The sequence below is a fragment of the Erythrolamprus reginae genome, chromosome 5 (assembly GCF_031021105.1).
Source record: "Erythrolamprus reginae isolate rEryReg1 chromosome 5, rEryReg1.hap1, whole genome shotgun sequence".
NCBI lineage: Eukaryota > Metazoa > Chordata > Lepidosauria > Squamata > Dipsadidae > Erythrolamprus > Erythrolamprus reginae.
The window spans coordinates 56,588,960-56,603,263 of record NC_091954.1 but is presented as its reverse complement, the minus strand read 5'-3'; the positions used below and the strand labels follow the sequence as shown (position 1 = coordinate 56,603,263).

Here is a 14,304-nt window from a genome sequence, read left to right as displayed (position 1 = left end):
CAACTAAACAATGTCGGTTGGCGGGCCCCAGGGGGAGAGCCTTCTCTGTGGCGGCACCGACTCTCTGGAACCAACTCCCCCCGGAGATCAGAACTGCCCCTACTCTTCCTGCCTTCCGTAAACTCCTCAAAACCCACCTTTGCCGTCAGGCATGGGGAAACTAAACATCTTCCCCTGGGCACGTTGAATTTATATATGGTATGCTTGTGTGTGTGTATGTTAGTATAGGGGTTTTTCTTAAATTTATAATATTTTAATTAATTGGATTAATGTATTGGATTGTCTTTTCACTTGTTGTGAGCCGCCCCGAGTTTTCGGAGAGGGGCGGCATACAAATCCAAATAATAAATAAATAAATAAATAAATGTACATATTCAAATACACCATGATCTATAGAAAATTTTTAACAACTGCTGGGGAAGATTTTACAGCTGTAGCTTATGTTATTGCCATTGTTTGCTCACAAGCCCAACAAAATAACTCACCCGATGAGCTGGAACGACTCCCCATGCTGCTGACTTCTTTATCACAACTGCCATTTTCAAGGTTATCCAATTTTCTTCGGGCTAATGAAACAAAACACAAGATCTTTGATGCAAAGCTGATGTTTTAATTCCTAGGTCAACTACACACCACAGAAGCCAATGTTTGAGAAATGTTTACCTTGCTGAAGTTGCTTGGTGAGGTCTTTAAGATTTGCAGCATGCTTTCGCTTCTGTGTCACGAGTTCATCTTTTAATTCCTCTGCCTTGGTGTTCAAATCTGCAAATGATTTCTGTTGGGATGCCAGTTCCATCTCCAGCATCTGTACCTTGTTTCTGTAGAGTTCATCCTCTTTCTTCAACTTATTTGCCTGAAAAATTATATATAATTAGCATTTCCTTTCCACAGTATATATTTTATTTTTATCTATCTATCTATCTATCTATCTATCTATCTATCTATCTATCTATCTATCTATCTATCTATCTATCTATCTATTTGATTTGTATGCCGCCCCTCTCCGTAGACTCGGGGTGGCTAACAACAGTAATAAAAACAGCATATAACAATCCAATATTAAAACAGTTAAAAACCCTTATTATAAAACCATACATACATACAGACATACCATGCATAAAATTATAAAGGCCTAGAGGGAAAGAGTATCTCAGTTCCCCCATGCTTGGCGGCAGAGGTGGGTTTTAAGAAGCTTACAAAAGGCAAGGAGGGTGGGGGCAATTGTAATCTCGGGGGGGAGTTGGTTCCAGAGGGCCGGGGCCGCCATAGAGAAGGTTCTTCCCCTGGGTCCCGCCAAGCGACGTTGTTTAGTTGACGGGACCTGGAGAAGACGCACTAACTGGTCACTGGGATTCGTGCAGCAGAAGGCGGTCCCTGAGATAATTTTAAAATATTGGGTTCTTTTTTAAAAAAAATAAAAGATTCAAGACCAACTTGTAAAGTTTGGTCACCTGAATGATATGTCTGGTTCATCCTACTCAATTTATTCCAGGCCAATAGATTGCTCCTTGAGGTTTTATTTTAGTAACAAAGATTTACCATGGAAAGCAGAAAATAAGCACAATTTTTATATAGAAATGTAATCTTTAGATGGTGATTCAGGAATGACTATTTCATTTTAATAAGGGTTTCAGTAGAATAGAAAACATTAAAACTAAATTAACCAATAAGACATAATAAAATAAGACTCTTTTAAAGAGTCTTATTTAAACCACGTTGGTCAAAATCAGTAAACACTATATAGAATAAAAATGAATTTGCTGCCTGCTTGAAATCATTTAAAGGGATAAATGACTTCATGGGAAGAGATTCAAACCAAGGGCTTCCCAGCTCTTGCAAATCATAAAGCATATCCTAAACCTAAAAGTAAAAGTTGCATTTAGTAGGTTATTTATTTATTATCCATTGACAGTTCATAGTTATGTTATGCTTTATGTGAACAAATGGAAATGAAATGCAAATAAGATATGGCTCCTATTGATAAGGAGAAAGCTGAACTCTAGGATTCATCTGAAAACCATTTCAAATGGATCAGATTCACCTAGGAGGAACCAAATGCAATTTGGGGAATGCTCCTTGATTCACAACAACCACAGGATTTACAAGTAATGATTATGGAGGAAATATTTCAATAGCACTTCAATTTACCAGCTCATCCCTTGCTTGATTTACAAGTTCCAGCTGATTCCGAGACTCTCTCTCAATGAAAGATAGCTTATCAAGCTGCATCTGTAAGGAATTGGATTCTGACTGGAGTTGGGCATTCTTCGTGGTTAGCTTTTCGGTGAACACCAACAGCTCAGATTCTCTTTTCCGACTGCCATCAATGTCCTTCTGGAAGTCACTAAGCAGAGTGTTCAGACTATCCACTTCTTCCTTCCAAGAGTTCATTTCTTGTTCATCTCTAAATCAAATATATATTTAAAAGAGTAAAATGTGGAGAGCAAACCAAGCAAGCAAAAATTTATTTCTGGTTTAGCTCCCCTGGGTGGGTAAATATAAATTATACAGCTGAAAATATGTCACCAATACCTGTAGAGTATCTGCAGCCTGACATTCCTTAGAACCCTTATCCCATCCTAATTTCTTTTGGTTAAAATAGAAAATGTATCAAACAATAATAGACCAGTTACACTAGTCTGGACTAGATGTTGGTATGTGAAAACCTGCTCCATATATAAGGTATTTATTACCTACTTAGGCAAGTAGTTAGATAGATAGATAGATAGATAGATAGATAGATAGATAGATAGATAGATAGATAGATAGATAGATAGATAGATAGATAGATTTTTTATTGGCCAAGTGTGATTGGACACACAAGGAATTTGTCTTGGTGCATATGCTCTCAGCGTACATAAAATAAAATACAGTATACTTTTGTAAAGAATCATGTGGTACAACACTTAATGATTGTTATAGGGGTCAAATAAGCAATGAAGAAGCAATATTAATAAAAATCTTAGGATATAAGCAACAAGTTACAATCATACAGTCAACATGGGAGGAAATGGGTGATAGGAATGATGAGAAAAACTAGTAGAATAGAAGTGCAGATTTAGTAGAAAGTCTGACAGTGTTGAGGGAATTATTTGTTTAGTAGAGTGATGGCGTTCGGAAAAAAACTGTTCTTGTGTCTAGTTGTCTTCCCCGCCCTCTTTTTGACTCGTGCAGTTTACAGGTCCTCAATTGAAGGCAGGTTGGCAGCGACTGTTTTTTCTGCAGTTCTGATTATCCTCTGGAGTCTGTGTCCGTCTTGTTGGGTTGCAGCACCAAACCAGACGGTTATAGAGGTGCAGATGACAGACTCAATTATTCCTCTTTAGAACTGTATCAGCAGCTTCTTGGGCAGTTTGAGCTTCCTGAGCTGGCGCAGAAAGAACATTCTTTGTTGTGCTTTTTTGATGATGTTTTTGATGTTAGGTGACCATTTTAGGTCTTGAGATATGATAGAACCTAGAAATTTGAAGGTCTCTACTGTTGATACTGTGTTGTCTAGTATTGTGAGAGATGGAAGGGTGGAAGGGTTTCTCTTAATGTCTACCACCATTTCTACGGTTTTGAGTGTGTTCAGTTCTAGATTGTTCTGGTCACACCACAAGGATAGTTGTTCAACTTCCCGTCTGTATGCGGACTCATCATTGTCTTGAATGAGTCCGATCACTGTTGTATCATCTGCAAACTTCAGTAGTTTAACAGATGGATCGTTTGAGATGCAGTCATTAGTGTATAGAGAGAAGAGAAGTGGTGAGAGTACACAGCCTTGGGGGGCACCTGTGCTAATTGTACATGTATCTGATGTGATTTTTCCTAGCTTCACTTGCTGCTTCCTGTCTGTTAGGAAGCTTGTGATCCACTTACAAGTGTGTTCAGGTACCGCTAGCTGATTTAGTTTGGTTAAGAGAATGTCCAGTACGATGGTATTGAATGCTGAACTGAAATCCACAAAGAGGACCCTGGGTAGGTCATTGGAGATTCAAGATGTTGAAGGATGTAGTGCAGAGCCATATTAACAGCATCATCTGTTGATCTATTTGCTCAGTATGCAAATTGCAGGGGGTCTAACAATGGATCCGTGATGGTTTTCAAGTGAAACATCACTAGCCTTTCAAAGGTTTTCATAACTACAGATGTTAGAGCAACTGGTCTGTAGTCATTCAGTTCCTTGATGGAGGGCTTCTTCGGCACTGGGATGATAGTCGAGCGTTTGAAGCAGGAAGGAACATATCACAACTCTAGTGATTTGTTGAAGATTTGGGTGAAGATGGGGGCCAATTGGTCAGCACAGACTTTTAAGCAAGAAGGAGTTATCTTGTCTGGGCCTGGTGCTTTTCCAGGCTTCTGTCTGAGAAATAGATCTTTCACTTCCTTTTCTGTGATCACTAGGGGTTGTAAACACAATGGGATGGGTTCAGTTGTAGAAGATTTAGCTGTTGTTGGTGTGTCTGGGATGGAGGTAAGTGGTTGAGGTTTCTTTTCAAACCTGCAGTAGAACACATTCAGGTCATCTGCCAATTGCTGATCTCCTTCAGCTTGGGAAGGAGGTTTGATGTAACAGGTTATGTTTTTGAGAGTTTTCCACATGTTTGCTGGTTCATTTGTTCAGAATTGATTCTTTAGCTTTTCAGAGTACAGTGATCCCCCGATCATTGCGAGGGTTCCGTTCCAGGACCCCCCGCAACGAGCGGGTTTTCGCGAAGTAGCGCTGCGGAAGTAAAAACACCATCTGCGCATGTTTTTAACTTCCGCAGCGCTAGCGAGGAGCCGAAGATTGGGGCGGCGCGGCTATTTTAAAACCCGCGGCCTTCCCAACTGAGCCCTCAAGCCAAGCGCCAAAGGCGAACTTCTGCGCTTGGCTTGAGGGCTCAGTTGGGAAGGCGCGCGGGTGTTTTAAAACGTCGCCGCCGACATGGGGGGCTCGCTAGCACCCCCCCGAACCCCCAACCCGGGTTTGGGGGGGTGCTAGCGAGCCCCCCATGTCAGCGGCGACGTTTTAAAACACCCGCGCGCCTTCCCAACTGAGCCCTCAAGCCAAGCGCCAAAGGCGAACTTCTGCGCTTGGCTTGAGGGCTCAGTTGGGAAGGCGCGCGGGTGTTTTAAAACGTCGCCGCCGACATGGGGGGTTTGTTAGCACCCCCCCCGAACCCCCAACCCGGGTTTGGGGGGGTGCTAGCAAGCCCCCCATGTCGGCGGCGACGTTTTAAAACACCCGCGTGCCTTCCCAACTGAGCCCTCAAGCCAAACGAACCCGGGTGGCCGGGCGAGCAGCGAGCGAAGGGTGGGTGGCCGGGCGAAGGGCGGGCGAGCGGCGAGCGGTGGGTGAGCGGGTGCTGGGGGGGGCTTCTTGCCCTCCCGCCAGCAAGAGGGGGAAGACCCAGGGAAGCCGCCCAGCAGCTGATCTGCCCGGCGCCATCTACGCATGCGTGGCCATAGAAAAAAAAGGGCGCGCATGCGCAGATGGTGTTTTGACTTCCGGGTTGAAAAATCGCAAATTAGCCTTTTCGCAATGGTCGGGAACGCAATAACCGGGGGATCACTGTAGTTCCTTTTTGCTGCTCTGATCTCTAATTTATAGAAAATTAGAACATAAGGTGATTCATAAATTAAACAGTTGTAACTGCTAAAGGAAAACGTATTTGATAGAAGTCACTTCTAATATTAGGAGGTTACACACCAGTTTCAAACTGCAATCAGTCCAACAACATATTTTGTGGAAATGCGTTTCAGTGTTAATTGGCAAGAAATGTTTATGTTACACATTGCAAATCCAAAGGGAAATTAGTGACACTGAAGCATTTCAGATAATTATCATTTATAAAACCTGTGAGCTATATGGTGGTTCTCCAATTACATAACAGTTGCCTTTGTTTGGTATATTAGGAAATATGCAGAAAAGTTATGGTAAATAATCAATTTTATTAAGACACATACAATAAAGTAGAATAAAACTTATCTTTGCAAATGTTACTGAAAAGAGCTGATTTAACATTTTTAAGAATGATTCATTTTAAGCTTATAAAAACACACATTCTTATTTAAAAAAATGAGATCATATTTCAAATAGCTGAACTAGTCACAATTCATAGCAATGAATAAAAGCACATATAAATATATGTGCACCAAGCAGAATGTTTCAATTTGAATGTTCTACATATAAAAGTACTTCCATTGTTTATATAAATACAAAAATCACGGATTTTTATTAATATTGATTGTTTCTTCATTGTTTATTTGACCCCTATGACAATCATTAAGCATTATACCACATGTTTCTTGACAAATCTATATTTTCTTTTATGTACACTGAGAGCATATGCACCAAGACAATTTCCTTGTTTGTCCAATCACACTTGGCCAATAAAGAATTCTATTCTATTCTATTCTAAATCCTAAACAACTAAAGATGTATACAATATAAAATATGTTTATATTTAAAATTGCCTATCTGTAACATTTTTTTCCTTTTGAACTTACCATTACAACAATTTAAACACAAAGCTACATTTCATTGCAAGAAATTTTAAAAATATTAAACAATAGCTTTCTGACTTTGAACTACCCTAGTTTGGGTTCAATTCTTTCATATTCAAAACAGAAATTGTGTCAAATCTCATGAAAGCATTTTGAAAATTGTTGAATCAGACCATTTTGAACATGAAATTTGAAATATCAGATGCAAGAGCAATAAAATATTGCTTGGTATTCGTGATGTTACAGAATTAAATTAATTTTATTTTTAAAAACCACTGCTTATTATGTGGAAGTTGTTTTGTTGCACCAAGCAGAATGTTTCAATTTGAATGTTCCACATATAAAAGTACAGTGATCCCTCGTTTATTGCGGGTGTTCTGTTCCAGGACCACCTGTGATAAACGAAAATCCGCAAAGTAGGATTTTCTTTCTCTCTCTCCCCCACACATTGTCCCTCACTTCTCCCCCTTTTTACCTCTCATCTCTCGGGCTCTTTGCCTCTCTCTCTTGGGGAATTCTCCGTACCCAACAGCAAAGTGTTGCTTTGGTAGGGACATGGCAGTTAGCCCCATGCCACCTCCGCCCCCGCCGGGACCGGCTAACTCAGTTGCAAGCCTTTAAAGCAGCCTACCTTCCATTTTTATACTGCTCGGGTTAGGGGAGAAGGTCCGACATGGGAAAAACCAGGGAGACCCCCACCCCCACTTCCTCCATTAGGGAACAGCCAAGAAGCCAGGAGAGGGATCACTGTATTTCTATTGTTTAAAATAAAACAAAGAATTACAAATTTAACCTTTGTACCTTTGATGTTGCTCCTGCAGCTGATCTACAGTTTTCACCTTCTCTAGCAAATTATGAATTTCAGCTTTCTGTCGATTAATAAGTTCTCTGTATTTTGATAACTCATCTTCTGTTCTCAACCGTTCATCTTCTAGACATTTGACCTAATACAGAAACAAAGACAATTCATCAGCATAAATAGCATTTTATATAATATGTTTCATTCATTTTTCAGAACATTAAAATATCTTGTTGAACAGGCATGCTAGATGATATTCAGCCTACTTTTTCTTTTTTCTCATTTGCTGCTTTTTCTTCCAAGGGAGCTATTTTTAAAGTGTTCACTTTCATGAAAACTTGCAACACAAAATAAGTTACATTGATAAATATCCATTTGTCAAAAGAAATCAAATGTGAATTGTCAATAAGATGCCTTATTTTAATTAACTATTACTCATAATACAGACATAACAGTAAATAACAATTAATTTAAAACTGAGCAAACAGCTTTGAATCGCCTCGATTTTACAAGAGAAAAAAATGGATTACTATATGAGATCTGGCCATTCTAGAAATAAAAAAACTGAATTGACTTGTATTAATGATATGTGATCATTATGACGACACAGGAAATAATTCATATTTGGAAAAATGTATGATACTTTGTTAAGAGTTTTTTTTAGTGTGGTTTTAGGCCTCCAAATTGAAAACCCATTACTTTATTTTATAAAGTAACTAAATGGGTCAGTGAAGTAAGTCTCAACTTGTCCTTAAGCAATCAACAATAGATGGGCTGCTGAGAAAAAAATGAATGAATAAATGAATAAATGAACAAACAAACCTGGCAGGTTTAAGGCTTGTGGACTTCAACTCCCATTTCTGAGCTAGCATGACTGGTGGAGGAATTCTGGGAATTGAAGTCCACAAGTCTTAAAGCTGTCAAGTTTGAAGACACCTGATTTAGAGGTTAGGAGTGCAAGGGCCTTCAAACCTGGCAAGTTTAAGGCTGGTGGAGGAATTCTGGCAATTGAAGTCCACAAGTGTCGAAGCTGTCAAGTTTGAAGTTTGTAAAAGGTATACATGGTTTTTAAAAGTATACCTGGTTTTTAAAAGTATACATGGCTGTAAAAAGTATTCTGCTACACTGGAATTTTATTAAACAATGTAATACTACACCATTTGGTTCAGAATGCTTTTTTCCTTGTTTTCCTCTAAAATCTAGGTGCGTCTCATAAATTGGTGCGTCTTATACACCGAAAAATATGGTATATGCTTTCAAGTCCTAATTTTCAGAAGCAAGCCCACTTAAAGGATTAACTATTCAACAAGTACCTCTGCATTAGACCTTTCCATTGTGGGTTGCCTTTCAATTTCTACTCTCCTAATTTTTATTTAATATCCAAATGGTGATGCTGAGTTAGGTAATTTCTTGGCACACAGTTAAGTAACATTAATTCACTGAGCACACTTAGCAGTACATCTCTGTCTTGAGTTATCTAATTGATACTATCAAGGGTTTTTGCTGTCAAGGTTCTTCCCCAGTAGTTTCAGGGCTCTTGACCCTGGAGTCTTTCTATCTTTGTGTCAGCCCCATCCTTTGGAACTGCAATTCAGGCAGAGGGAATGTTGCGCTGTTGGAGAAACATCCTGATGTTCGCAAACCAAGAATCACCCTACAAAGACTAGAGACACCAAATTAAACTGCCACAATGAGCAACTGTGTGATCGTGGCTTGAGGCACGGAACATCAGGAGTGAGTGAAGTTGTGGGGTGGGGTGCGTTACATGCTAAATGGGTAAAGGGAACACTGGGAAGTTGCTGCTGACAAAGTTGTCCTTCATGTAATGATGTTGATAAATGCCAGGAGTTGATGAATTTAAGGATTTTGTGTGCAGGACAAGTGTGTTTGAGCCTTTTTATTCTAACAGCTTCCTGGAACCTGATGCTCTGACTGTGGATGGGCTTGTCTCCTATAATTCATGTGCAATTTAGGGAACTAAAAACCTTGGCTACACTGAAGTGTTACTTTTCATGATTATCTATCTATCTATCTATCTATCTATCTATCTATCTATCTATCTATCTATCTACCTATCTACCTACCTACCTACCTACCAACTTACCTATCTACCTACCATCTACCATTTTGTGAGTATAATACAGAGTCACAATGCTGAGATGCATAGCAGTATACTTCCAAAAACTAAATAAGCTACATGTACAACCACATGTTAAAAAATCATTGACATCATCATTCTCCTTACAGCTAAATTCCATTTTCTTACCTTTGTCCTTAATGTTCGCAATTCATCCATACCTTCCTTAAATGTTCTTTTCACATCTTCAAGTTCTTTGATCTTGGCATGATGGACCTTTGGAAGAAAAAAAAATCACTAAGACATATGTCTATTTAATTTGGAGAAATGACTTCCTGTTAGATGTGATTTTTATCAGATCTTTTTGCATAGTCTAGCAGCAATATTTCATTTTTTACAAAAAAGCAAAAACCAATGCAAGTAAAATATTTTACCTCTAGATGATCCGATTTCTCTTGCAATTGTTTTTCTAGTTCTCCTTTGGTAAGTCGAAGTTTTAAGTCCAATTCATTGGATTTAATTTCTTCAGATTCCTTACAGCATTACAGTTGAAAAGTTGAAAAAACACAGGAGTTTAGGAAGCAGATTTAAATGCCTTCTCCAGAACACTATGTCTATATAAATATTATCACAACTGTTTTGATGATGATGATGTAATTTGTACATTAAGATAAGACATATTCATTGCACAATTTATTTCTCTCTCTTTCATTTACAGTCAACCTAAAAGTTGTTTTTTTAGTAATTCAGCTTTGAAAACAAATACTGTAGTTCCATACCAGCAAGAAATAAGCAATAGGCTTATATAGTTTTATGTATGGTATGCTTGTGTTGTATGGTTTTAATGATGGGTATTTTAGTTATTTTTAAAATATTAGATTTGTTACATTGTTATATTGTGAACCACCCCGAGTCTGCGGAGAGGGGCGGCATACAAATCTAATAAATTATGAATTAATTATTATTAAAGTTATGAAGTCTCTTTGTAACTTTCTGTTGTGAAACTGACACACTCCCTCATATTCTAAACATGTGGGACTTTGTGGAATGACTAAATTCCTTTTGCACGTTGCACTGAATGTGGGAGAAATAAATGCAAATTTATCATAGTAGAACAGAACAGACAGAACAGAATCTGAAAGGGATCTCGGAGGTTTTCAAGGCCAGCCTCCTGCTCAAACAGGAGATCCTAGGTCACAAGTGGCATGCAGAGCCATATCGGTGGGCACATAAGTTCAGGTCCAATGAGCATGTGTGCACTAGCCAGCTGATTTTCAGTCCTTCTGGGCCCACCGGGAGTGGGGAAATAGTCTGTTTCCAGCCTCTGGAAAGGATGGGGAAGGCCTGTTTTTTGTTCTCCCCATGCTCCAGAGTCTTTTTAGGAGCTTGGGGAGGGTGAAAACTTTCCCAACCCCCTTGGGCCCTCCAGAGGCCAGAAATGGCACATTTCCCAACTTGAAACGGGGCATTTCTGGCCTCTGGAGAGCTTCGGGGGGAGGGGGGCTGTTTTCGCTCTCCTCAAGCTTATAAAAAGGTTCTGAAGCCTGGAGCAAGCGAAAAAATGGGCCTTCTGATCCAACTAGAAGTCAGCAAATGGAATGTTTCTGGGGGCGGGAGGTCCTTTTTGCTATCCATGGGCTCCTATAAAGGCTCTGAAGCCTGGGGAGAGCAAAAAAAGGGTGTGCCATTGTGTGCCGGGAGGGGGGGGTCAAACGTCCAAGGGGGTGGGGGTGGAATTAAATGGAATTATGGGTGTGGACACGCATGCATATGACACCCTCTCCTCAGGCTTCCGTCTTTGGGCACATGAACCAAAAAAGGTTTGTCATCACTACCCTATATCATTTCAGACAAGTATCTGTCCAGTCTCTTAAAAACCTCCAGTGATGAACTGCCCACGATTTCTGCAGGAAAACTGGTTAATTATTCTCACCGATAAGAAGTTTTTCCTTAATTCTAGGCTGCCTCATTCCTTGATTAGTTTCTAACTATTGTTTCTTGCTGTGCCTTCAGGTGCTTTGGAGAATAATTTGACCTCCTCTTCTTTGAAACAAACTGTCAAATATTGAAATATTGCTATCATGTCACCCCTAGTTCTTCTTTTCTCTAGACTAGCCAACAATATCTTGATCTATTAAAGATATAGCTGATTTGAGCACTCAACATTGTGAGCAAGTTTAGAAACAACATCAGATGTTAAATCAAGAACATGTGTTTATTCTCTGTGTGATGGATGATAACTGCCCTCCTGAAAATAAGTTAGCATGGCTTTCCTGCAAATTATATTTAGCTCCTCTCAAGATCTGCTTGAATATTATTAATACTGAATAATATTAAATCTACTAATACTGAAAAGAATGAAGGTTTTTTAAAGAATGCAATACTGTCTACAACTGAGTAACTACAGAAACTAGCCTTCTCTTAGGTGTGACATAAAATTGCCTATTTTAAGAAAAAAAATTGATATTGAGAAAGAAGAACTAATGATGGCACATGGCACTGTTATAACTATTTGGCACAGGGTTCAAATCTATATTAGATTAAATTACCATGATCTTTTGCATCATTACATATAAACTATGATATGTGTATTATAGTTTAGCACCTTCAGTTTCAGACAAAATGATTACTCTTTTACATCGCAAGAGAAGATTTATAAGAAAGTGAAATTAGATCATACCTGATATGTTTTTATTATTTCTTGGCAATTCTTTCGTATCTGGTCAGTTTCCTCCTTGGCTTGAGTTAACTTTGCTGTTGCCTCCTTAAGGCGATCTTTGGTTTCCTAGAAAATGATTTAACAATTATTAACAGTAATTTAAATTAAAACATTGACAAATTAAAATCTGCACAGAAATGATAGCATTCTATTTCAATTCATGGTGGAGCAGAGGGCCCAATGAGAAGCTCCCAACTGTGGTTCAATCAAAGCCATACATGTAGAAATTTTTTTATTTTCATTGTAGTTCTCTTTTGTACATTTTGTAAATCTTTTCATCCAGAATGTTTAAAGTGACATTGATAAAAAATTAAAATAAATGCATTGAAGGTAACATGATCAAAGTAGTTAAATTATCTTATTTCCAACTATCTCTATCTTATTTTGAAGGGACAAGATCCCCCCAAAAGTTGTGTATTCATTCAGTTAACACACAAACTTAAAAATTAAATAAAGGAACTAGACAAAAAATTTCTAGATAAACAAATGATCTTTAAACCCTGGTACAGTGATGGTGAATCTATTGCACAGGTTCTACAGGTGGCATGCAGAGCCATAACTGCTGGCACACAAGCCGTTGCCCTAAACATAACTCCAAAGTGCATGTGTAGAATTAGCCATTACCCTAACTCAGCTCCAAGGTGCCAGCTGATTTTTGGTTCGCACAGAGGCTCTGGGAGGGCCATGTTTGGCTTCCAGAGAACCTCTAGGGGGATGGGGGAGGGTGTTTTTACCCTGCCCCGGCTCCAGGAAAGCCTTTGGAGACTGGGAAAGGTGAAACACAAGCCTACTGGGCCCATCAGAACTTGGAAAACATTTCCGGCTTCCAGAGGGCAGGGAAGCTGTTTTTGCCAACCCTAGCATTGAATTAGGGGTGTGAGCACTCATGCATGTGCGATAATGTGCGCGCAAGTTCTTTTGGCACCCGAGGAAAAATAGGTTCACCATCACTATCCTAGTAGGTCTTTTATAAAATGAAACATACTGACCTTGTGTAAATCCACTTCAGCCTTTAATTTGTTTTGAGCCCATTTTACTTTGATCACATTAGAATTAACTTCTTCTTTTAATTTTTCAATATCTCGTGACAGTCTGGTGGTTTCATTTTCCTTTATAAGGGATAATTTTAGAATACTGATGTTAAACTGAGCCTACATGGACTAATAAAAAGTTTAATTTACCATCTGCAAACAATAAACATAATTATCATGGTTTAACCAAAGTGGAACATAAAATAATTGGATTTTCTTGACTTTTAAGAAATCTACTTGCGTGCATCTAGTGGATGTTTAACTTACCATATAAATGTCAATTAAACCTTTTGGGAACCAGGTACCGGTTCCACGGAGAAAGGTTTTTCCATGGACTGGAGGGGGCTTGGTTTTGCATGCTTCGTGGGGCTTTACTTGTTTGTGTGGACCTGTTGCTGGCATGCTGTTGGGGACACCTGAATTAAAGCATTTCTGCAGATGGCCATTTAGTGTTTGCTTGATCATTTTTGCCACCTCTTTCAGTAACTAATGTCAGTAATGCTAATGTCAAAGCTAAATATGGTATCACATCTGAATTTATTAAAGCATTTGTTATTTTTCTTTTCTTCCTGTGGGTAAATCCTTTTTTCCCATATTTTAAGAAAAATAAATCTTACATTGAAAAAAATATTGCAGAAGGGAGTCTTTACTTATTCAAATCAGCCTTCTGACCAATTAGGCTTTTCCTTTGTTATGAGGCACAAACATTTTTAACCTCACATATATATATGCCTTTAAACATAATTTAGACTGCACCTAATTCAAATTTCACCATTTGGGGGCAGCACATTCTTCACTATACCGAAAAATGATCAGGCAACGGAAGTATGAAGTAACTTCTTTTTTCAACTTATCGTTTTACAATATCATAGCATTCCTTATTTCTTTGTTTTATTGTGAAATAGTTCAAATTATGAAAAATACTAGTTGCCTGAATAAAATTAGAGGATTAAGAAAACTATCTTATAATAGACGTGACATATAAACAACATTATTGTTATTGCCAGCAGTATTTTATAGGCAGCTAGACTTAGTTCCTTTTTCCATAAATTAAGAAAAAATTAAAACACTCATGAAAGTAACACCGATAGAAATACACAATTTGAAAATATTATTTATTTGTATAAATCAAAGTAAGCAATATAATATCATGGTTATAAATATGCTTGAATATTGTGTGTGTGTGTGTGTGTACACACCCACCACA

At 38.5% G+C, this 14,304-nt stretch overlaps 1 protein-coding gene across 2 annotated transcripts in view; it reads right to left on the bottom strand.

Moving 5' to 3' along the window:
- Positions 1-14,304, bottom strand: part of CCDC186 (coiled-coil domain containing 186) — a 47,534-nt gene that overhangs the window by 10,707 nt on the left and 22,523 nt on the right. The window contains exons 6-13 of one of the 2 annotated variants that reach the window (XR_011559191.1): positions 13,056-13,175; positions 12,028-12,132; positions 9,782-9,880; positions 9,537-9,623; positions 7,273-7,415; positions 2,149-2,404; positions 664-853; positions 486-588 (exon numbers count right to left, since the gene is read on the bottom strand). Coding sequence is in view for 1 of the 2 variants with exons in the window: in XM_070752670.1 (XP_070608771.1) it covers positions 486-566; positions 664-853; positions 2,149-2,404; positions 7,273-7,415; positions 9,537-9,623; positions 9,782-9,880; positions 12,028-12,132; positions 13,056-13,175 (1,081 nt within the window). In the remaining variant the exon portion in view is untranslated. The remainder of the gene's footprint in view (positions 1-485; positions 589-663; positions 854-2,148; positions 2,405-7,272; positions 7,416-9,536; positions 9,624-9,781; positions 9,881-12,027; positions 12,133-13,055; positions 13,176-14,304) is intronic. The other variant, XM_070752670.1, reaches the window with a different exon arrangement.